This window comes from Anabrus simplex, chromosome 10 (genome assembly GCF_040414725.1).
Source record: "Anabrus simplex isolate iqAnaSimp1 chromosome 10, ASM4041472v1, whole genome shotgun sequence".
In the NCBI taxonomy this organism is placed as follows: domain Eukaryota; kingdom Metazoa; phylum Arthropoda; class Insecta; order Orthoptera; family Tettigoniidae; genus Anabrus; species Anabrus simplex.
The window spans coordinates 9,338,555-9,364,018 of record NC_090274.1 but is presented as its reverse complement, the minus strand read 5'-3'; the positions used below and the strand labels follow the sequence as shown (position 1 = coordinate 9,364,018).

At 40.5% G+C, this 25,464-nt stretch overlaps 1 protein-coding gene across 3 annotated transcripts in view; it reads right to left on the bottom strand.

Moving 5' to 3' along the window:
- Positions 1–25,464, bottom strand: part of LOC136882173 (aldehyde dehydrogenase, cytosolic 1-like) — a 96,946-nt gene that overhangs the window by 56,939 nt on the left and 14,543 nt on the right. For all 3 annotated transcript variants that reach the window (XR_011018764.1, XM_068229467.1, XM_068229465.1), the window contains exons 2-7: positions 17,456–17,560; positions 8,715–8,816; positions 7,105–7,270; positions 3,582–3,772; positions 3,391–3,504; positions 2,270–2,372 (exon numbers count right to left, since the gene is read on the bottom strand). Coding sequence is in view for 2 of the 3 variants with exons in the window: in XM_068229467.1 (XP_068085568.1) it covers positions 2,270–2,372; positions 3,391–3,504; positions 3,582–3,772; positions 7,105–7,270; positions 8,715–8,816; positions 17,456–17,560 (781 nt within the window). In the remaining variant the exon portion in view is untranslated. The remainder of the gene's footprint in view (positions 1–2,269; positions 2,373–3,390; positions 3,505–3,581; positions 3,773–7,104; positions 7,271–8,714; positions 8,817–17,455; positions 17,561–25,464) is intronic.

Genomic DNA, 25,464 nt, shown 5'->3' with positions numbered 1-25,464 from the left:
AAATACTGCCTTTGGGAGTGGTGACCCCATTGTAACAATAGCCTAAAAATGAGTGATGGTATACCATCAACAGCCCAACCTGGCAAGAGCCGAACAAGGGAAAATTAAAATGGTGGTTTTTAGGTTATGTTGTTTGAGTCATCAGTCCATACACTGGTTTGATGCAGCTCTACATGCCTCCCTAACTTGTGTTAATCTTTTCCATTTCTATGTAAATTACAGCCTACATTTCCCTCAAAAACCAACTTCACAAACCTGGATGTCTTATGATTTTACACACACACACACACACACACACACACACACACACACACACACATTCAGTTCAGTATCTCTTCATCTGTGGTTCGATCTACCCATCTCACTTCAGCATTCCTCTGTAACACTGCATTTCAAAAGGTTCTATTCTCTTTCTTTCTTTCTTTCTTTCTTTCTTTCTGAACTAGTTATACAATACAATACAATGCCATGCTTCAAAAACATGTTTCTAATTTGTATATCAACGTTTCAAATGAGCAAATTTCTTTTCTTAAGAAAGACCTTCCTTGCTTGTCCTAGTCGGCATTTTACGTCCTTCTTACTTCTGCTATCTTTAGTTATTTTATTACCCAAGTAACAATATTCATCTACTTTCTTTAAGACTATTTATTATTCTAATATTTCCCGCATCACCTGACTTCATTCGACTGTACCCCATTACCTTTGTTTTGGACTTATATATTTTTTAAATCTTGTATTCCTTCCCCAAGACTGTCAATACCATTCCACAATTTCTCCAGATCTTCTGCAGATTAAATAATATCAGCAAATCTCAGGGTTTTGCTTTCCTTTCCTTGGATTGAAATTCCCTTTCCAAATTCCTTATAGATTTCCTTTACTGCCTGTTTGATATAAGCACTGAAAAGAAGGGGGAAAACTGCAGTCTTTATATTTTAACCTATTGTGAAGATTTCGTGCCTGATGATGGCTCAAAAGAGCTCAAACCAGTATGCAGGTAAAATGATCTAAAAAGATTTTTAAACTTATAAAAATATATAATAAGTAGGTCCCGACGCCTAACAGGATGAAGGGAAAGAAGAAGAATAAGTAGACAAATTGATCCTCCTTGTGATCATTCAGCGGCGGCGGCGACTGTAACTCGATCTGAGTATATATAAATTCTTCCTGCATACACTGGACAGTTCAACTCAGTTTATGGATGTGTTTAAGATGACTAAACAGACCATTCCTGGCATAAAACATACACCCACCCAAATCACACTGAATGCATGGAGGAGGGCGGGTTTGTAACTGACGGAGTTTTCTTGCTTGTCTCTTGACTCTCTTGATGTCTGCGGCATTCTCTTTCAAACAAGTTGACAGCGGTGGATGTAGTGTTCCGCCAGAGAGCGGTCCACAGCACATTTTTTCCATGTCTGTATATTTATACCAGTTGTCTTCATGATTTGTTTCAGCTGGTCCTTAAAACGCTTAAGAGGGGCTCCATGAGGTCTACTGCCGGAGTAAAGTTCACCATAAAGAATTTGGCAGGGAAGCCTGGTATCACCTATGCGGTGAACATGGCCCAATGATCTCAGTTGATGCGAGATGATTGTTGCCTCAATGCTTTTAACTCCACTTTGTTCAGAACTGCCATGTTGCTCACATAGTCCTCCCACTTAATATTCAAGATGAATCTCATTTTCTGGTGGTGGAAGCGCTCAAGATTTTTAGTATCACGGCTATAGTGCGTCCAAATTTCACAGCCATACAGCAGTGCGGAAATGACAACAGCTTTGTACACCACGAGTTTGGTATGCAGTTTTAGGTCATTATTCATGAAGACTTTATTAACCATCCGAATGCTGCATGAGCAGCCCCAATTCTTTCATCAATGTCTTCACAGGTACGCCGTTTAGACGAGATGCTTCCAAGGTATGAGAAGTGATCAACCTGTTGCAGTGTTGTGTCTAAGATGGAAATACTGAACTCAGGAAGTGTTAATCCTGGGGAAGGTTGTGCAAGTACCTTAGTTTTTTTCCGCATTAATAATGATCATTACACCAAGTAAATACAGAATCTGAAAATAAATTTCACTACTTGTAAACCTGTCGTTTATTTTTCTTCCAGAAATATGCTGGCCCTATACAACAAGCCATTTGAAGTATTTGCAATTAATGAAATTGAATTATGGTTTCGTTCGCAAAACATTACTTTTCAAACAGCCCATCAATTTTAAAGTACTGGTTGGTGGTTGGCTGTTGGTTTGTCAGTAAGGTACGTTACTCACGATCCGCATCTTTCCAGATGACTAGCGGACTCTTTCCTCCGAGCTCGAGGGACACTCGCTTCAGGTTTGTTTTGCCAGCCATCTCCATGATGAGGTGCCCAACCTGGGAAAAAGAGAAAAATAAACTGAGTGAACTTTTGAATTTCATTTTCACTAGGGATTAAATGAAGTAGAAATCTAAACCAGAATGGCATAGCAAAAAAGAGAAAGTGAGAGTGTGAGAGATGGAGACAGAAGATAAGGCTCCGGACGTATGCACAAGTTTCCTTGTTAGAGTCTCGCAGGATTGTCGTCTCTTACACGCAACATCCACAATTTGCTTATTAAACAGCCATAACTGCACACAGTATAAGAACACACTGTAATTAAGACACACTTGTCAGTCAAGGAATGCACCAGATAGTTTCCCCTCACATATGTTGGTCACAGTAACATTCTTAATTATTTTGACATGCTCAGAGGTGCAACGCTGCTGTCCCACGATAGTGTATTCCTTCACTCACAACACTGTAAATGGAATGAAATGCTGAACAAATGAAAAAATACGCCCCCGACTCCTACTTTGACGCACAGTAAACAATGGTGTAGTAGTGACTTTTGGACTGTTCAGGATATGTTGTGTGCTGCGAGCTCTTTTTTTCTCTTTCTATGGGGTTTACACAGTAATCGATATGTGCAGAACAAGCTGTAACTGCCCAATAGGGCTGGGAAGAGACTATGCTAAACAAATGAGAAACTTGTGCATTCACACTGAGCATTACCTCGGTCTCTCACTTCCCTTCCCCTCCTCTGATGCACAGCAACTGGCAGCGGCATGGTAAATACGGCAAGTTCATGAATTTGAATCGCATGCCCGGAAGTAACAAAGTAATCTCATTTTCTCAAAGAGAAAAATTTTCTCCTCCAATCAGATTGCACCATTCTTCTTAACATAACACGAAGAGTATCCCCAATTTTTTTTATCGGTATAGTTCTGGTACACCCTATATTAGTTCAAGAAAACAGTTGTATTTTAACTGTAACACTACTGTTATCAATAGAGTTCAAATCCAATTTCTACTTCAATGGAGTGACGTCACAAGTACTGCTAGTGAAGTACAGTACATACTATATTGTATTACCTGAGTAGATCCAGTGAAGGCCACCTTGTTGATTCCCGAATGAGCAGCGATGGCTCCTCCGGCTGTGGGACCATAGCCAGGAACGACGTTGACCACACCGTCGGGAAAACCAGCCTGTGACAACACAAATGAGTGGTGATCAATATTGTTCTGGGGAAAGACGTCAAGGTGCAATGCTGAGCAACAATTACCTCTCTGCTGAGTGACGCGATATAGAGCGCAGTGAGGGGGGTTTGCTCAGCAGGCTTCAAGACGCTCGTACATCCAGTAGCCATGGCAACACCCCACTTCCACACCAGCATCATTATTGGGTAGTTCCAGGGGATGATCTGACCCACTACTCCGATTGGCTCCTTGCGAGTGTACGTGAAGTTGGTCCCATCTGTAAAAGAGTCGATGAATCTCTTAAGTTCCTTAAAATAAATAAACTGTTGAATTATCAGTACATATGGAAAAGATGTTAACTACAGAAAAAAAATGACCCCACAACCTCCCAGGTGACAAATATCTGGAAGTAGTCTCTTAATATAATCCAAGGTTTCATTTTCCTGTACTAAAAAGAATGTGGTTTAATTTTTATAATATTAACAACAATAATAACAGTATCTTTACTTTATACATATCAGAATGTTGCAACATGCAAGCATTAAAAAAGGAACACATTCTATACAACAGTATACAATATAAAGTGTAGGTAATACAAATCTAACTGTAACACACTGAATTACACTATGCTGGCCAAGATTTCATTCTGAACAATTTTAAGTTCCCTATGGGATTCAAAATCTACATCATCACAGAAAATCTTCCGCATCATCAATGGAACCTGGAAAACCAAAGTACGCTGGTTAGTAGACACCCAAAAGGATCTGACAGAAGTCAATATTGACCTACCGGCAACTACATGGCTATTAGCCTGCCCCGCAGTGTAGGTGTAGTGAGCCTACCTTTTACCCAGAAGCCCACACTTCAATTCCCAGCCAATTGAGGATTTTTACCTAGATCTTAGGGTTGGTTCGACGTCCACCACCCAGCCTAGCTGATTACAATTTAGGAGCTATCCGACGGCGAGATGGTGGCCTTGGGCTAGAAAGCTCAGAATAATGGCCGAGAAGATTCGTCCTGCCGATCACGCAACTCGTAATCTGGAGGCCTTCAGATTAAACAATTGTGTTTTTGGTAGACTGCAGTGGCTGCTCATGGGTTTATGGTTTGGCTACCGAGAGTATGATTGAAAGCAGTGTATCTATTCATTCAACTGTCCGGGTGAATCAAATCACAGAAGTGGCGAGCTGAAGGCATACTGTTCAGCTGACTCACAGCAGAGGTGCTGAGTGCCTCACTCGCAGATCAGCAAGTAAAAATAGAAACATGTGGTTCATTATCAAAACACTGGACATACCAATACAGTTTTCTAAACATGGAATTTAAAGGAATAATTTTTTATAGTTTTCTGAAGCACTGGAGTCTGCTATTATCCCCTTCTGTTGATTGTGCAAGTTTCCAATCTATATGTTGTTACTGGTGTGAAGTAGGTCCGATAGTTATTTTAGATATAACCTTAAGCTGCATTTACACTAAGCGCAATTTCCTCGCGAAATTATTTCGCGAGGGAATTGAGCCTAGTGTAGACGCTCCCTCACCCCTGAGTAATTGCGGAGTGAGGGCCCCTTGCTGCGAGCCGGAGGTCAGTCTGTTTTTGTCCATGCATCAAAGGGTTTCACTCATGGAATTTCTCTCAGTGTAAACATGGTCCCCGTAGTTGCGCGAGGGATGAATCAAGAATGCTTGCAGCTCATTAAGCTCTACAAAAATGAAGATTTTATGTGGAATCCTAAAAACAAAAACTATTTCAATCGCAATAAAAGAGAAGATGCATGGAAGGAAATTAGTTCTCAACTAAACTTTCCTATCTCTACAGTGAAAGCGAAGAAGAAAGCGCTACTGAGATCATATCGAAAGAAAATAAGAGCAGTCACTGGATCAGGTAAGCTATTACTATTGGTTTATAATGCAAAATTGTGTCATTTCATTACTTTTTTGAACCTACCGGTACCTATTTTGAAGCATTCTTGGGTCATTGTGAAGAACTTACTCTGACCAGCACAAAAAACTCAGTGTGACAGCCAACCTTTCTCTCACTGTTACTGCTTCTCTGAATGTTGTCTTGTTTTCAACTTTTTGACTGATCAGTGAAACGAGTTGTTCAAAATCTTGGGTACTCATGCGATCAAAGTTCTTAATTGTACCATCAATGAGTTCCTGTACCGTTTCTCTCATAAGGCTCTTTCCATATTGGCTTCTTCCAAGGAATAATTGTTTGCTCGCACCATCGTCGAGGGCACCGATTTTTCTTCTTCCCTTTCTTGATCAAAAATGACATTGATATGATGGAAAACGCAGCTGCAGCCGCTGGAGGGACAAAACTAGTTTCCATATTGGCTGCAAAACCAGAACTGAAGCGTTCAGGCTTGTCGAAGGCAGCTCACCCCACTCGTGCTATTTTTCACTCTGAATTGCGCTCTGTTTTGGGTAGTGCAAAATTTCACTCTAAGCGAGTAAGTTTCACCTGAGCGATTTTCGCGAGGGAGTTCGCTAGTGTAAACGCAGCTTAAAACTATTTGCTTTACATCGCACCGACACAAATATGTCTTATGGCGACGATGGGATAGGAAAGGCCTAGGAATGGGAAGGAAGCGGCCGTGGCCTTAAGGAACAGCCCCAGCATTTGCCTGGTGTGAAAATGGGAACCCATGGAAAACCATCTTCAGGGCTGCCGACAGTGGGGTTCTAACCCACTATCTCCTGATTACTGGATACTGATTGCACTTAAGCAACTGCAGCTATCGAGCTCGGTATTTTAGATATCAGACACTGTCTCATATGAGGTTCCTGACTTTGCAGTAAAAAATGGGCTCCTTTCTGAACCCTGTTGTGATTTCAGCTGAGCTTTAGCCATCTTAAGTTACAATGCTGCCATGGTACGGGAAATTATCAACTTCTAATTTCTTTCCATCCAGAATAATGTTTGCGAGTCCTCCTTGCCTGCTCACTTTCACTGCTACCGTTTTTGTAGGAATAATACATACATATATTTTACAATTTACTTTACATTGCCCCAGCTGACAGGTCTTATGGCGATGATGGGACAGGAAAGGGTTAGGAGTGGGAAGGAAGCAACCATGGCCAAGGTACAGCCCCAGCATTTTCCTGATGAAAAAAATAGGAAACCATGGAAAACCATCTTTGGGGCTGCCAGTGTAGTTCGAACCCACTATCTCCTGAATGCAAGCTCACAGTTGCGCACCCTTAACCGCACGGCCATCTCACTCTGTGGGACTGATTTTAAGGCCAAACTCCTTAAATTTGTAGTTCCAGGTGTTCACTTTCTGCTGTACTTCATCGTCTGTGCAACCGCACATCACTACATCGTCTACAAAAGCAAATGCCTGTCAAAGAACTAAAATACTGAGAGCATTTGTTACAATGCTGGATAATTACAAAATTGTACAGACAAAGTTGATATCTTTGTGCAGCTACCTAGGACATTGTTATTACCGACTTGTTACCCACTCTATTTGGACAATGGTGTTAAAGACTTCTTTAACCATATTTCCCTATTCAATCTCTTTGTCTATAAGATGCATAAAGATGAACAGGCAAGTAATATTCTGAGTCTGTGAATGTCAAGAGAAAAAGAACATGCTTTCTCACCAGTTGGGATGGTGTGACCGTGGATCTTATCGGCCCAGCCAGCATAATACCGCAGAATGTCCGCAGCCATGCGCGTGAAGAAAGTGGAATACTTGATGGGCATCCCATTGTCCAGAGTCTCTAAGCTGCCAAGGTACTCTGCTTCTCGTTCTATGAGGTCTGCCAGCTGGACAAAAAAATTATTTGAACATACAGTGTTTGTGTAGAGGGAAGTTAAAAATGACGAAGTTTTTCCTGATATTATGAAACAGAATGCTATTTGTTGACTTATCTATACTTTTTGTACAGAATGAGAGGGCCCATTTGAAAGTGATCTTACATGGTGACTCGATATGGTACTGAAGTAGGTTTTTTAGAGGCAGAAGGAACTTTTCTATGAATCCAAATGGAAGGTGGCGGAAAAATCCCCATTCAGGATAACACAATCTCACTGGTGATGGAAATTGTCAAAATATGAAGTTAGGATTTTATAGGAAGCATTACCTGGAAATCATAGTGCAGTCGCCTCATTTAGATTTATAATGATGAGTATGGACTGAATTAGAGAATCTCATATCTCTGAATACCATATAATCCTGAATACCACCTACACTTTTACAGATTTTTTCTAGTGGCTTTACGTTGCACAGATAGGTCTTATGGCAACGATGGGATAGGAAAAGCCTACGAGTTGGAAGAAGCGGCCTTGGCCTTAAGGTACAGTCCAGCATTTGCCTGGTGTGAAAATGGGAAACCACGGAAAACCATCATCAGGGCTGCCGACAGTGGGATTCGAACCCACTATCTCCCGGGTGCAAGCTCACGGCCGTGCGCCCCTGACAGCACGGCCAACTCGCCCGGTTTTTACAGAAATATTGCTCCTTAAATTCAGAGGTGGGTCATGTTTAAGCCTTTTACATCGTGCTCTCATAATACATTGTTCCGAATGCACGCCGATGTGGCAATAGCGGTTTCATATCGTGTGACTTGGCAACGGCTGAATTCTCGTTCTGCTGCTCACTTCCGTGTTACCGGAACCACAAGGTGCGACAGTGGTAACAAGTGATGAATTTTAAAAAATATTTGTGGTTATCTACTGTGAGTGAGAAACTTAAAAATTTGTAACAGAAGCTGAAACTCTCTGACATTGTACCGCCGGCAGAAAATATAACGTTGATAAATCATGTTTTCGCGATTGGAGGAGGAAGTAATTTTATTAAAAGGATGACCTTGAATCGTGACTTTCATACAATGAACTAGTCTTATTTCTCATTGTGGTGTTTTCAGTGTATTTATTACTTGTAAAGTGTTTTGAATTAGCAATTTTGTGACACATTTGCAGAAAATTTAATAAACAGTTTTCTGAATTTTTTCATTAGAAACTCAGGTGTGCAGGTCTTATTCAGTAGCAGGTGGTATTCAGGATTACACGGTATGTACAGCATAATTATTTTTTATAAAACTAGGAGTTATAGCTAGTAAATCTCAGTCTGGCACCCCTCCGGTCCCCACAGGCTGGATTATGTACTGTATCAGATTAATGCCATGGGATTGGCCATTATATATTTTTGCACCGCTTCTAGAATGTTATATCGACCGCCACATCAGAAGATCGTGGGACGCTGACTTACCTTGTGCATAAGCTTGGCACGAGCAGATGCGTCCATGCTCCTCCAGGGAGAACCACGGCGGAACGCGGCTCTCGCAGCAGCGACGGCTTTGTCAACATCCGCCTGCAACAAACAAGAATGATAAACAACTACAAATGCACTTTCTTCCAGCCACCAACAATTATGAAGAGTAGGATGGTATCATGTCCCTTGCTTAAAACACTCCAAAGTTTTAGTTGTATTCTAATAAACAGATGGGGCAATCTGGTCAGCAAGTACAAAGACGGCTTGAGGACAAGTACGCAGTGTTATTTGAGTGAACCATTTTATTAATTTAAGAGCTCTGAATATTAGAAAAAGTAGACATGATACTTTTTGATAATACGAGGCTTTTTTTTTTTTAAGTAAGGTCCGTTTAAAAATAATTACACAACAAAAGATGATTTTCAAACACCACAATTATTTGCAAATTCTACATACTGTGACCGTACCGGCACAATTAGTATTTATTTCAAGTGATATGCTTGGTAAGGAAGCTGGCAGCAAGCTTTCTTTGTGTGGATGCTGGGGGTATCGTCAGGTTGTGCAATACGAAGCCCGCCAGAGAGGCGCCTTCACCCGCCCACTGGGTGGCTTAAGGAATCCCCGAGCTAGGCACACGTCATAGAAGAAGCAGGAGAAGTACACTATTTAGCGACTCCATATTGGAAAACAGCTGCCAGCGTACAGCGATGCCAGAGCGATCGGGCTAAATTTAATGCATCTTTGGCGTAAATAAGGCTTGATTAACAAAACTGCACCTGTTAGAGGAGTGTGCTGAATTTTGGTGGAATTATAAAGTCAAGAGTTCTGATAGAAAATACTCTCCAAGCGAAAGGCGTTGGTAAACAAGTTATATAAGACCCATAGCGTACGGACGCCATGGCTGAAACCAGATGCCTTTGGGGATTCCCTATTTCCCCTCCAAGCTGATTAATTAATTACTGCAGATCCGCCGAACATATTCAACTCCGCATATCATAGCGTACTTATGCATATCCAAGTCACACAGTCTAGCGTATTGCTAATTTCGACAGGCTGGTTTATCCAGGAAAGGCCAGAATCAGAGTGGGGGAAGGACATGCTAGCCGCCCCTATTCCCGGTTTGGCTATAAGTTGTTGCAGTTTCTCGGGGGAGTGAGTAGTCGAGAACGAGCTTCAGAAGGTGGAACTACGTGCGGTCCGCGAGCGAGGTCCACCTCTTCTTTGTTGAATAACTGACACAAAGAAACGGGAGTGAAGTTTTAAAAGTGTTTTCCAGTGTGCAGCGATAGTAGGAAATGTAACTATATGACAGAGGTATTTGTGCGACATCCGATCGCGAAGTAAACTCTGAATATTTGTCATTATGTCTTAGGTAGTGACTGTAAAAGGCTAATGTCTGTAGCAGTAAGGGAGCTCAGCTTCGAGGAGTCTAACTTTGGGATTTGGTAATCTTTGTTTCAAAGAAAATCAGATCGTGTGAAGGAATACTATCAGTTAAATCCATGTAACATTGAGAGCAGGATTTCCGGAACAGATTATAACACCAAGTAAAGGGGAATGATAAGTTCAGGATCTGATTTAATCGAGACAAGAAAGTAAGAAAAGGACGGTTGATATAAGTCACGGACGTAGGAGGCGATAGACTTGGGAAGGAGGAAACCACGAATCACAGCTTGCCTGATTTAACTAAATAGACTAGCTGAGATATCCATAATCATTAGCATCACGTAACTAGTATCGCTCTAGAACGATAGAGGGGAAGTTGGATGGTGTCGAGTGATCAACAAGTGTGCAAGATTGTGTGAATATAATTGCAGTGATTTGTTCACCAGGAAGATGGATTACTCCAGCAAGGTCATCACACGCCTAGAACCAAGGACTGCACGAGCCAACGACATGGAGTGAGCACCGATGGCAGGCCCCTGAAAACTTCGGACGGGGGCCAGAAAAACATCATAAACTGTTGAGTATTGAGCTAATTTCTTCCAATGTTAGTATTTCCCCTTGTAAATAAAGTTACTGTAAAGATAGGGTTAATGATGAGGTAATTGATAGGTTAATTACCTGGAGTGGTCGGATGACCCTTGTTTAATTTGTTTCTTGTAAGTAGATATGGGAAGGAAGTGAACCAGGAAGGATGTATAGAGTTTGGGACCCCTTTTAGAAGCCGCATGCTATCCTATATTTTTTTTTGTTATGAGTGCTGAGAAGGATTTAAGGGGGAAAAATGAATAGAAATTTGGCCAGGTTAATGCCATATTTTCATCTGCGTGACTGCATAATACGAGCATGGATTAGTAGGTGTCAGTATCATTAACATGTGCCTATACAGAAGTTAATGTGGGATAGTGACAGCACTCAAGTCATAAAAGTAGAGACAGTAGTTAGTTTTTGCATGCTAGTGTATAAGTTTGGCTGTAACTGAAGACGTTCGAGAAAAGACGTGCGGAGGTTCAAACCTGGCCCACCCTACACATTAGCTAGGCTAATAAAGTAGAGATTTTCTAGTTGAGTTTGATCATGTCTGAATATTATTATTATTATTATTATTATTATTATTATTATTATTTTCATTATTATCATTTTCTTAATGTAACTTGATCAGTGTTTTATACCGATACATTTCAAGCAACAGGTTAGTGGATTATTATTATTATTATTATTATTATTATTATTATTATTATTATTATTATTATTATTATTATTATTATTATTATTATATGTATTTTCTTAAAGTAATGTGATCGGTGATTTTTATATACCGATATATCTCGAGTAGTAGGGTAGTATATGACAGGTACACAATCTCGCCTCAAGGGGGAGAGATTAGGGGACATTGTTCTTTGGGTTAAAGGCTGACGTAACTGTGGTAAAAAACGTACGACGGAAGAAATGTATGGTTGAACCCCAGACTCCTGGAGAGTTGACGGGATTTTTGGTATAAGATAGCGGCTTAATTTGAGAAATGATTCAAGGACATAATGATAGTATGAGCTGGTTCGAGCAGGTGTACCCTGCATTAGCTCGATTATATGATTTTGATGACTCGGTGGCTGCCGATATTGAGTGCGTTAAATGGTCTCTCGCCGCTGTGCGAAGGGAAGATTTATGGCCCCAGAATGGGAAGGTCCTTGTGAGAGGCCAGCTGAGGGGAGTCGTTTGGCCGAGAAATGTTCTTTTAAGACGGTGCAGTCTTCTGTGAGAATAAAGACAGAATATTTACGTAATTACCACACACGATCCACCAGCCATAATCTAAAGGCAATGTAGGAATTTATGACTGTTCTTGACATGATTAGGTTAATTAGGGTTTTTATTTCAGTGTCCCTGATGGAGACGACCAGAGTCTCAGGTTCGAACCTCAATAGAGCACAGGAGGGACCGGTAGCTCGCTCAAGTAGCGGGTGCTGCGAGATGAAATACAGCCATTTATACTTTGTGTTGGTGTATAATATGTGTTTCTTTTTCAGAGTGTGATCTTGTTTTGTGTTATGTTCTGTTCTGCGCGAATTTAGACTTCGTGAATTTTTCACTGGTAGTTGTTGGAAGTGACGGGTTCGTTGTCGAGCCTGTGTTCGTGTGATTTTTATTTCATTTGTCTTCCAATTGGTGGAGACGCGCAATATTATTTCCTTTTCCATGGTTTACGTAAACATATGATTATTTCTGCAGTATATTACTTTTATTCACGTATAGATATTTGGTGGCGGTAGATATAAGATGAAATGACCACTCCGGGGTAGTTGAATTAGTGTAAGTAAATGTTTAACTTCATGACATGGGATTCGGTCCCAGGGAATACTGATATTTGGAGGAAAATGGTTCGAATTGTAACTGTAAATAGGTAATCTGTGTTATATTTTATTTGTGTATCACTCAACAGTTTTTGATATCCAACGGGAGATAGACAGACAAAACAAATGGTATGGACGTAGTATGTCAACGAGATTGGACATCCCTCGGGGATGTATATTTTTCTGTGTATGTCAAATCAGGTATCCATCAGCTTGTTAGTTTGGATGGAAGTATTCTTGCATTTGAAATATCCTTAGGAACTGTGGTCATCCACATAAATATTCTTATGGAATGTGGATGAAGTTTAACTGATGGATGGTAGCACGGATTTTACCGTTGCTAAATATTTGTTTTTCAACTTGTCAATTTATATTAATTTTCCAAGGATGTCATAGTGTATGTGTATATTTCAACGAGCGCCTTAGTAAATTTGGTAAACTTATTTGTGCTTATTCTTTGCCGAAAAACAAGCATCCAAAATCCTCTTCCGTTCATTGTAGGCCTTTAAGGTAGTTTATGTTTTATAGCCTTTATTTGCCGCGAACGTTCTTCGGCCCTGAGGAGTCCGTGTTCAGACCTCAGGAACGGGAGAGTAGCTCTGATCTAGCTGAGTCGAATGGTCGGTAACTCTTCATGTGAGTGGATTAAATATACAATCCCAATGAGGAGAAATCGGCACAGGCCAAAAAGATCCCTTGACTATCGACTTCCGTGGAGCATGGTCCCATGTGTTCGTGACCCGAAAGGGTCGGTTTGTTGTCACATGGTCCCATGAGTCATGGGGGACGGTGGGAAAGGTTCCAATACTTTACGCTTTTTCAACAGAGCCGCCAAGTTTGTTTGAACACTTATACCATACAACTAAGTTTTGAATACCCTCTTCATAGAAACTTGCCTCCTGTTCCAATAACCAAGAGTTCACAGCCGTTTTCATGATCTTGCGCTGGGACAGAGTGTTCGGCCTTCACCTTTACAGGCAAATGTGTGGGTCTCCATTCCATACTCTTGTTGCTTTGATTCGGGCGCGATATGCGAAACCCATGTTGTCTCCAGTTACGATCCGACTATGTCGTCACCTTCTTCGGCAAAACTAGTCGAAAAGTCATCAAACACTCAAATCTTTCATTTTTGTGGTTCTCCATTAGGAGTTTAGGGACTCAACGGGAGCACAGTTTCCTAAATTTTAGGTTTTCAGAAACAATTTTGTAAAGCATTGACCTAGACATGTCAGGAAAGGCATTTGAGAGAGCTGTTACTGTGAAGAGTCTGTCCTTACAAATCTTCGCTTCAACTGAAGCCAACAAATCGTCTGATCAGAGATGGGCGACCAGAGCGGGCCTCATCATGGCCATTTCTGAGGTGCCGTACCCACTTACACACCGTACACTTCGCAGCAGACAGGTTCCTTGCAGACAAAAACCGTAGCACAAAACAGAACCATACAGGTTAGCAACAGAGCTCTGTTATTCCCGAGGCATGCTGGCACACGATGCGTGCGCGAACTACTAGTGTCTTCAACAAAACGGCCCTTACTTAAAAAACATGCCTTGTAATTGAACATTTAAATTTGTGAAATATTACCTCACTGAAAAAGAGAATGATCTTTTCTCGAAACATGTATGATTAAATCATTTATATATTAAATTGTTTTTTAATAGCATTGAGAAGGCTGACTCATTATCTCCTGTTTTACTCAGCGCAGTAAGTCAATATGGAACACTACAGACCATTGCAAGCTGTCAGTGGAGAGATGATGTGGAATGACATTACAGTAGTAGACAAATAAGCTTGAGTGGAGCTAGGAAAGATCATAATATGAAGATAAAGTTGGATTTCATAAGGACTAATCTGGGAAAATATTTGTTTTATAGGACAAGGAATTAGAGATCAGAGTAATTTACCAAGGGAGATGTTAGATAGATTTCCAACTTCTTTGAATTAATTTAAGGAAAGAGTAGGCAAACGACTGGTAGGGAATCTGCGACCTGGGCAAGAGATATAAATGCAGATAAGTGGCAACTCTAGAGCCTCAGTATTTGAACTTATGCACGCAAAAACAAATTTGTGAAAATTGAGTTAAGATGCTGCTAGGCCCGCCTACTGACTGAAGCAGGCTACCATCAGTGAATTACCTATGACAAAATTCAAGGCTTTGAAGTTCTTGGGGTATCAAAATCATCTTGACAGAATTGCAAAATTGTTACTAAAAGATTGCATATGATATCATGGCACCACAATATCGGCAAGATGGCAAACCTGACGAAATTTGGCAGTCCACAATACATGTCCGTTTTGGTACGATGTTAATTCATAAGAGATGAAGTGAATGCTTTGGTATTTGCAGATGTGGTGATTTGGGAAAACTGAGAAAAGGAAGTACAAAGGAGACTGGACATGTGGAATGAAAATCTGAAGGAGTTTGGAATGGTAATTAGTAAAAAGAAAACTGTAGTCATGCACTATAGAAAAGAGAAAAAGAAAAGCCAAGTGAACCGTTAGAGAATGTAGAACAGTTTACATATCTGGGTAGCATTATTAATGGAAGTAATGAAATCAACCCTGCAATTTATGACAGACTAAGTAAAGGTACAACATTTTATCATTAAGTCCGAGAGCTTTTATGGGATGACAAAATACCCAAGAGAACAAAATTAACATTATATAAACAGTATTTCATACCAATTGTACCATACAGACTAGAAACGCTGATAACTAATAAGAGACAAGATAGTAAGATCCAAGCAGTAGAAATGAAATTGCTAAGAACATAGGTTAAAATGACAAGAGATAGAATCCAAAATATTAAAATCAGAAGAGCTAAATATAGAACAGTTAGTACAGAACATACAGAAAGCAAGACAGATGGTTCGGACATGTAAAACAAATGGGAACGGAACGGGTAGCAAGAAGGGAATTGGAAAAAGAAGTTAAGGGAAAGAGACCAGTTGGAATACCGAGAAGAAGGTGGATGGATCCGATTTGGAAAGACATTAGAGAAGCTGGATTGGATGTGGCGGAAATAATGGATCTGCAAAAGTGGAAGGACAGAAAGGAGTGGAGGAGGCTAGTAAACCACACCCAGACGACTGGAGTGGGACACTGATGATTATGATTAATTAAAAATGGAATCAAAAATGCAGATATTTTCATTTTAATAATGCATTGCCTTAGATTATTCAATGTACTAAATTATGAAGAGCTGTTCGGACATTTATTGTTTCTTACTGGCCATATTGTCTGGCTTCTGCATTTGAAGGTGGTGATAATTTACGTGAACATAATCAGAGTTTTACCAGTGGAAGTTACAATAAACATAAAAAGAATGTCAGAAACTGGGAAAAGGAAAAGCAGAAAAGAAAAAGGGTTATTGGTGTTGTACAGAAGTGAACAGAAGGAAAAGAAAAGCATGGGTAGAGATGAAACTTGCACAAAAGTTAATACCATCGGAGAAAACTGATCAAAAGAATTTTGTATTTTCGTGTAGCCTGCATGGCTCAGGTGGCAGCATGTCTGCCTCTCATCACTGGGTTCCATGGCTCAAATCCCAGTCACTCCATGTGAGATCTGTGCTGGACAAAGCGGAGAAGGGACATTTTTTCTCTGGGTACTCTCGTTTTCTCCTGTCGTCTCATTTCAGCAACACACTCCAATATAATTTCATCTGTCAGTCATTAATCATTGCCCCAGAGGAGTGTGACAGGCTCGGCAGATGTCACAGTTCCAATCCTCGCCGCTAGATGGGGGCTTCATTCATTCGTTCCCTTCCTCATCTAGTTGAAGGACTGGAAACAGGCTGAGAATTTTCATTTTTTCATGTTCTAGCCAGTATTTTGTGTTCCTTCAGCTCCATAACCTAGCGTGTTTACTCGCTCCACGAGAGGAAGGAGAAGCTTCTACATTTGGAGATCCAAGGTTTGAATACCAGTGCTGACAGCGGTTATCGTGAGCAGTTTTACCCTGCGTTTTTCTTCAATGCCTCCAGGCATATGTACCTTATTTCAAGTCCTCCAGCCATGCTGACAACCAGCTATCATTTGAGAAACCCTTTTGTAATGGGCTGGATTATGATTAAGTGGCTGCATCTGAACACCCCTGTTGTGATTATCAATAAAACAGTTAAAGTTGCATGCCATTGTTAAAAATAAAACTACTCCTTTCAGATGACAACAAAAAATATATGAACTTTATTCTCCGATTCCCCCTCACCGGTTATATAGTTTCTCCAATTGAAGAAAATGATTTTAGCTCATTTTTGCATGCACCCATTGATTTGTAAGGAGTCATGCCAAGTGTATAACACTGAGGATATGAGTCATACCCTAATGACTTACAGCTTGCTGTAGTTATGGACTGGAGATGTAGATAGTTGTGTACAACAACTTGTTGAGTTTGCACAGGGTTTAAGGAACTTTGATTTGCCTACTTGAATAAATATTCCGAATTATTTTGTCTTCAAAATAATGGGAACACGAATGTGAAATACGAACTCCGTTTGGAAGCAATAATTTTCAAAGCAGCAACAGCTCCTTCTCCCATTTGGGGAATGGATCACTTAGGACTTTCTTTTAGCCTGGTGTTCCTTCACACATAGTGAATGGATATTTCTTCATTGCAGTCTTTCTATCATCATCCTCCAAACCCTAAAAATGGAAAAGCCATCTCGTACAGAAGAGAAACCAAAAATAAGGTATATCTTTTTTCTTACAAACTTTGGTATTATTCCAAACTGATGGGAAAAATCGTCAGTGATTTCCTAAATGCCAATATTCTGTGAAGTAATTTTAATTTCACCTAGCAATATCGTCATGTTGAATGTGTCACAGCCTGTGATAGACACTTTCATAATGCCAACGTTCCATCCCTGCAGCAACATGGTCACATCAAACCCTTCAGACTGGCCACATGATGTTTACTGTCGCTAACCAATGGAAGTTCTCACTCACCTTATCTCCTTCAGCAACTTCAGCGTTTGTCTCGCCTGTGGCAGGGTTGATGGTGGGAAACTTCTTGCCAGACACAGCATCCACAAACTGGTTGTTGATGAAGATCTGAAAATACAAAGATGACAATGAGAGAGGGAATTACCAACCAAGTAAACGGTGTATAAGAATAGGATCAAAGAAAGAAACTTGATGAAAATTCTTTTTTCTGTAGAGAAGCAACGGAGAGGCACATCCATGGATTGGGAGTATGTAAGGAGACTGACTCGCTTAAGGTTAAATATCAGTGTAGGGAATATAAAAGTGAGAGAGTTTTCACCAGGCAGAACATTTGTTCCATATTTTTTTTTAATGTAAGAGAGACAAAACGAAAAGGTGATAATTTGTAAGATTGTTTTTTTTTTTACATCTTTCTTTCCATAGCACCGACAGATAGGTCTCTTATGGCAACAATAGAATAGGAAAGCACTAGGAGTGGGAAGGAAGTGCCCGTTGCCTCAATTAAGTTACAGCGCCAGCATTTGCCTGGTGTAAAAATGGGAAACCTCACAAAACCATCTTCACGGCTACCGACAGTGGGGCTCGAACCTACTATCTCCCGAATGCAAGCTCACAGCTACACGACCCAAACCACACTGCCACTCGCTCTGTGTCGGTATAAACACTATTAGTCTAATAATGTAGTAATAGACAAAATATTTGTAACAAGGAAATGAAAATCCATGTATCAAAAACAAAAACAAAAAATATTGCAATAAATTAATATTCTCTCTCAAGTTTCAGGTATTTGGAACTAGGTGATGGGAATATTCTATTCTGATGATGCTTGTTTAAAGGGGCCTAACATCTAGGTCAGTGGCCCCTAATGGTACGAGAATGAACGAAAAACCACGATGATTAAAATTTTAAAATATATCCACTGACCAGAATTTAAAACAAATGATGATGAAAAATGAATATGAAATTAAAACAATCAGTGGATCCAATTCACAATGCCATATTTTCTGACAAAATTATACAAAATATAGATTATAATGGAATTGCCTTGATATGTACAGACATATATATCATTCAAAGAAGTTAAAATAACACATTAAAATAGACAAACACAGAATAAAGTGGAGTCAATGGAATGAAAACGTAGTTCACAAAAAATAAAAGACTAATAGAAAATACACTTTTATACACAATAAAAAAATAAAAATTTATAAAAAGGCCACTATCCCTCATAGAACTGAGGATGAGGCAGATGGCACTCGGGAGTTTTAGCCTACAGCGCAGATTGGCCAGGTAAGAATGTGTACCAGGCTAAGATGACCGCCACAAGTACACACCGAGGGGCCTTCACTCTTCAGCAAGTAGGAGTGCGTTACTACACCATGAACGATTCAAAGACAACATAATACCACAGCTTCCCTCCGAGAAGCCCAAAGGGAAAGTCTTCCATACCTTCATAGTTCTTTTTATTGCTCTCAGCTTATTTTGGAGAGGGGTGGCCTGCCACTCCGTTTCCCAATATTCTATTCTAACTACCATCCAGGGAAGTTCATGGCTTCAGCTTGATAATGACCAAGTGATCCTAGGATTTAAGGGAAACAATATCTAACTAGTCTTGTTATTAACCTAAATGTGGTAACACTGCCCAACTGTAAAATAGTAATAATAATGTTATTTGGGAAACTGCTTCGAATGAATGAGGCAATTGAATATTGAATGCTTTTGAAATAATTGAATGAAAAGTGATGTTATTAAGATAGTTAATCCAGTCATTTAGTTGGAACATTTGGGGATACATTTGGATAGATGCGTATTTCTATTTTTCGTAAGTGTTCAATTCTATACAATACTTTTTTTTTTGTTTTTTGTTTTTTACAATTTGCTTTACGTCGCACCAACACAGATAGGTCTTATAGCGACAATGGGACAGGAAAGGCTAGGAATGGGAAGGAAGCGGCCGTGGCCTTAATTATGGTATAGCCCCAGAATTTGCCTGGTGTGAACGTGGGAAACCACGGAAAACCATCTTCAGGGCTGCCGACAGTAGGGTTCGAACCTGCTATCTCCCGGACGCAAGTTCACAGCTGCGCGCCCCTAACCGCACGGCCAGCTCGCCCGGTGGCGATACAACTGAATGATATTTGAAACTCAATCGATTATTTTATTCGATTATTTACATAATCGCATGGAGGCTATTCGATTATTAAAAGTATTCGATTATCCCATCACTATTCTGTGGATATAGACATTACACCGAAAGTACCCACTGAGTCACCCACCAAAGACAGACCGACTGACGAACTGAGCTGTTAGATTTAACGCACTGCTGTGCCTGGCGACCGAGCATTAGACATAAGCGGTACAGTAGTTCCTAGCAAAGCCGAATGCAATCATTTCAAGCACGTAATGCTTACGTTACCTAATGCAGTGATATTTTTTTAAAGAAAAGAGTGTCTGTACTTCCCGAACTTCTTCATAAACTGAATCTCACACTGATTTTACTACTTACTCTGAAGGAAGTTTCACTTCGACCTGTTATTCTGGTCCTAAACTTTTAAAATGTTGGCACAACTAACCTAGCATTTTATTTTGCGCACAGAGCCACTGACTTCTCTGGAAGACTGTCATCAATCGAGCTCATCATGATCTCAGCTTGAACTCCAATAAATCTATCGGTACTTGCAATATTTTGTTCACATTCACTGTTCGCAGGTCCAGGAAATACTTCAAAAGAATAGTCATGCTTTTTTTTATTGCGCACTGATACAAAATTAGTCATTTCACTTCTCTAACTTGAGTACCACGTGCACCTCTTGCTCCCACTAAATAACTATGAAATCTTCCCTCGGCAGCTCAAAACAAGTGTTTTATGCTTTTCAAATTATTTTAAAACAACTAAAGCAGTCAATAAATTAACTCCGGATTAATAATTACTTACGTATTTACTAGTCGCTTGCTGCTACGTTTGTACTAATGGCACTCTGTGCAATACGAATACCGTTAGATTGTCCGTGACAAGAACAGTCTGTTTGCTGAAGGGAGAGAAAGCCAACCCCCTACTCTATTGTATTCCAGTAGCCAGAAACGTTGAAGGATAAGTGTTATAACTTAGCAATAGGTACATTTATTGACCCAAATCATACATACAATTCCGTTTGATCAAGAAGCATAGAATCTCTACATTGTTTTCTTTTAATCCTCTTGGAGTCCATGGTCATGGCCCTATGGGTAGCGTTTCCAGTTAAGGCTCCTATGATCATCTCTGACAATAAGAATGAGCCGTATTCCCAATTTAGCCATTTTATAGCTCTTTTGAAACGTTATTTGCTACCAAATTTTGAGTTTAGCTGTTACGTAATTTGGCTTTCTTCCAATTTAATACTTTTTCTTACGATTCATGGATATTTTTTTTATATTGCAAGTGTGAAATAAAATCAAAGATCACGTGCACAACAATCTTTGAAAGAGCGGCCGATCCCTTCACCAGTCTGCGTCAGCAAACAAATGACTTCCACACTACACGCTCGTTAGGCGTACGTGAGCCAGAAGGTAAAATAGAAATGTTTTGTGTCATATTGAGCTCTCCTCGCAAGTGCCCACGCATAGTATCATAACTGACATTGCAGTGGCGTATACTGAGGGCTACCAAGGCTATCAGTGAAGCCCAAACCTCAAATGCGAGCGATGGAAATCTAAAGCACGTTATATTGTAAGCATCTGACACATTGTTCCATTTGCAAAACTTGAAAGGCAATGAGCAAGCACGTCGTACGTATTTCTGAGAACAAGGCTTTGGAGACTGATATTGCAGCCCAGACTCTCGTCCCTTCCCATCGACTCTCCTCACGCGGCTGGCTGCTGTCTGCCTACATGCGCGGGGACCGGCGGAGGATAGCTGAGCTAGGCTTCGGTCCGTCAGATACTGCTAACTATCACCATGCGTTACTCATCGTATACACTTCCTCACCTCATCCTTCTGCCTTAAATAAGATAGATAACGGAGTGCTGGCATTTCACTCCCGTTTACTTCAACATCCTTGTAGGAAAACACTGCAGGGCTGCTGTTATAGGAGTAATACAGTTTTCTTTTTATTGGTAGATCTGCTAAAATGAAACGCAATCTTTCAGGTTTAGTGTTCTCTTTTGTTGGTTGGAATCGAACCCGTGATCATGGGTCGGACACCACCACTGATCTTCCGAGGAAGATAATTAACCATTGAACGATGGGTACGACCGCTGTAAAATTCAACATTGTTATTTAACGATTATGATGATGATGTTAATAATAATAATAATAATAATAATAATAATAATAATAATAATAATAATAATGGTGCATGGCATCTACATAGGCTTGGTGGTGACCTAATAAGGATAAAATGAATGGCGAAGACGTCATCAAGACCCAGTTCCCAAGTCAGGGGAATTAACACTATGAGGGGGTTGATTCTGAAAATTGAACCGGGGCCGTCGGACCAAAGACAAAGCATTCTATCCATTGAGCCTCAAAGCTGGACTTCAATTTGCTAAACCTTAGACTACCAACTTGATTGATCAGGTGTTGAGTATTGACGGAGGCAGAGGCCAGGGCAGTAGCTTGTGAAGCAGCCTTGACAACACAGCGGGCAACTCCGTTGTCTGCAGCTCAAAATGCTTAAGGCTTGATGTTCCCTAAACCAACTATCGAAAAGGGGTAGCCTAAGTCTAGTGGTAGCCCACGTCTTAATACCAGCATACGCCACTGCGACATTGGATTTAACACACTCCAAAGAACAACAAATGTTACTTCAAAATTGACTGATGAACCGCGGTCACGCTTTCCACACGATACCTAAATACAACGCAAATGACAAGCTTCTTGTTGTGGCGAAACCGTGAAAGTACTTGAAACCCTCAATAATTGTTGATAAAGCACGTGACCTTGATGTTTCCGGTAATATAGACTTCCAGTGGAAAAATATACGTATTTGAACACCTACAAATACCACCGGACTGAACCAGGATCGAAGCTGCCAAGTTGGGGGCAGAAGGCCAGCGCCTCAGTTGTCTGAGCCACTCAGATCAGCTGCAGGAAATATTAGATTAGGAAATGAAGTCTTGAAGTAGATGAATCTGGTAGTATTGGGTAGTAAAATAACTAACTGTGGCAGAAGTAAGGAGAACATAAAATCCAGACTACCACAAACAAGGAAGGCCATCTCATAAGAAAATAAATCTGCTCACTTTGAACATTTGTATAGGAATTAGATTTTTTGAAGACGTTCGTCTGCATCGTGGCATCGTACGGAAATAAAACATGGAAATAACCAACTCAGAAAGGAAGAAAACTGAGCTCGATAGCTGCAGTCGCTTAAGTGCGGCCAGTATCCAGTATTCGGGAAATAGTGGGTTCGAACCCCACTGTCGGCAGCCCTAAAGATGGTTTTCCGTAGTTTCCCCATTTTCACACCAGACAAATGCTGGGGCTGAACCTTAAGGCCACGGCCGCTTCCTTCCCACTCCTAGTCACTTCCTGTCCCATCGTCGCCATAAGACCTATATGTGTCGGTGCGACGTAAAGCAAATTGAAAAAAAAAATAGGAAGAAAATGGAAAGTTTTGAAATGTGGTGTTACAGAAGAATGCTGAAGATGGGATGGGTAGATCGAATAACGAGGAAGAGATAATTAATCGAAAAAGCAAGAGGAGTGCGATTTGACGAGAAGAGACAGAATGACAGGGCACATTTTAAGGCAATCAGGACTTCATCAGTTGGTTAAAAAGTGTAAGTGGTAAGAACGGTAGGGGTAGATCAATGCATGAATATGACAAGCCGATTAAAAGTAGATGGAGGAGGAAGCAGTTACGCAGAAATGAAAACATTAGCACACGATAGAGTGGCATGAAAGGCTGCATCAAAACCAGTACAAGTGCATTTGTTGGGACGAGGCCGTCGTCCGTTAGAAAAATAATTTGCGGGAGGCCGGGCCAGGGACGGCGTGACACCGACAGCTGCCTGACAACACCAATGGACAATGGGCAGTGATTCACAGGATGTTATCCTAGCCCGGTCGACAAGATAAGACGCAAGTGATCGGATGAATCTGACCTTGAACTAGGAGTTACTAAGGCCATGGAGACTGAAAGGGACTGAAAGACATCTCCAGCCCTGAAATGTAAGAAGACTGATTGCAGCTCCGGATAACAATAATAATAATAATAATAATAATAACAATAATAATAATAATAATAATAATAATAATAATAATAATAATAGAAATAAACTTTCATCATATTAGGTTGTGTTCCGTACACACAGTACGTGTTGAAGAGATGTTAAGTACACAACGAAAATGGCCAACCGAACACCAGTGGGATCCGAACCCACAATCTCCCAATTTCGCGTCGGTTGAAAGTTTATTTCGATAACAATGCGGTCGTGAACATTAAATAATCACTAATGCAAAGGACTAACTCCTTGAAATACCTCCGGAGACTGCATAAACCCTGACCATCAGGTGCACCGTCCCGCTCCATGGCTAAATGATTAGCGTGCTGGCATTTGGTCACAGGGGTCTCGGGTTCGATTCCCGTCAGGGTCGGGAATTTTAACCGTTCATTTGGTTAATTTCGCTGGCACGGGGGCTGGGTGTATGTGTCATCATTTCATCCTCATCACGACAGGCAGGTCGCCTACGGGAGTGAAATCATACCACCTGCATCTGTCCTCTGACACTCCCGGCACTAAAAGCTATACGCCATTTCATTTCATCAGGTGCACGAAGTTGCAGAGAACCTACCGCCCCTGTAAGAGCATGCACAGGTCTAAAAACCTCTCCCTTAACCTCAAACTCTGACACTACAGAACCGTAGTGACACTCAGTACTGTACACCTCAGAATCCCTAATATGGTCAGGATGAAAAACTGAGGTATTGAAAAAACTTGGGAAAAATCATGGGCCCCATCAAAACAGAAAATCGGGCGAAGAAAACAATATTTTATATTTAGAATTACATTTTAGATTCAGGTCAAATGGACTGTATCACACTTAACCTATCCCGCGGCATTTGATAGGGTAGATCATGGGAGACACTAACAATGATGACAATTGGGTTAAACAAAAAACTAGTGATACTTCTAAAAAAAATGAACTTAGAGAAATAAGAATCTGTGAAGCATTATCTTGTAATCATTATGAGGAGAGTTCCTCAATGCAGCATTGTGGGGAAAGCTTCATGTTTGTTCTTTGCTTTTGCTCTTCTTGCGTTTGCTCTCAGAAACACGAGACAAAAAGATTTGTAATCATTGTAAAAATAATTAATAATGACTGTGTTGAAAATGAAAACCTGTCATTGACCGGGTCAGGGATGGAATGAAGCAGATATAGGCTATTAGTACGATGGGGTCGCCACTCCCAAAGTGATTTATTAATGATTGATAGATGCTATGAAATGAGAATGGAGAGTGTTGCTGGAATGAAAGATGACAGGGAAAACCTGAGTACCCGGAGAAAAACCTGTCCCGCCTCCGCTTTGTCCAGCACAAATCTCACATGGAGTGACCGGGATTTGAACCACGGTATCCAGCGGTGAGAGGCCGACGCGCTGCCGTCTGAGCCACGGAGGCTCAATGACTGTTATTGTATCGTATTATAGTAAAGGAGTGGATTGATGAAACAAGTTTTGTTAATTTGCACACAATTGGAATTTCACGTTTCCTTATTCATGTAAGTGATATGTATAGGGGGTATAAGTAAACAACCGGAATCAGAAATAAGACTTACGGGTTAAAAGTCGGGTAGGGAATTTCACCAAGAGGATAATTCTTCTCAGTTTTAATTACTGCGTTGATTTGGTGAAAGTTCCTCATGGAGAATAGTAAGTACCTTCGTGTTAACAAAAGGAGAGATTCTCATTGGAGCAATCACATTACCGAGCGTGTAAATAAAAAGTTTACACAGCTCTTCATATGGTTATGGTTATTTATGGGTTTTTGGAAGGACATAAAGAAGGTGGCATAGTACGTCGCTGGTATAA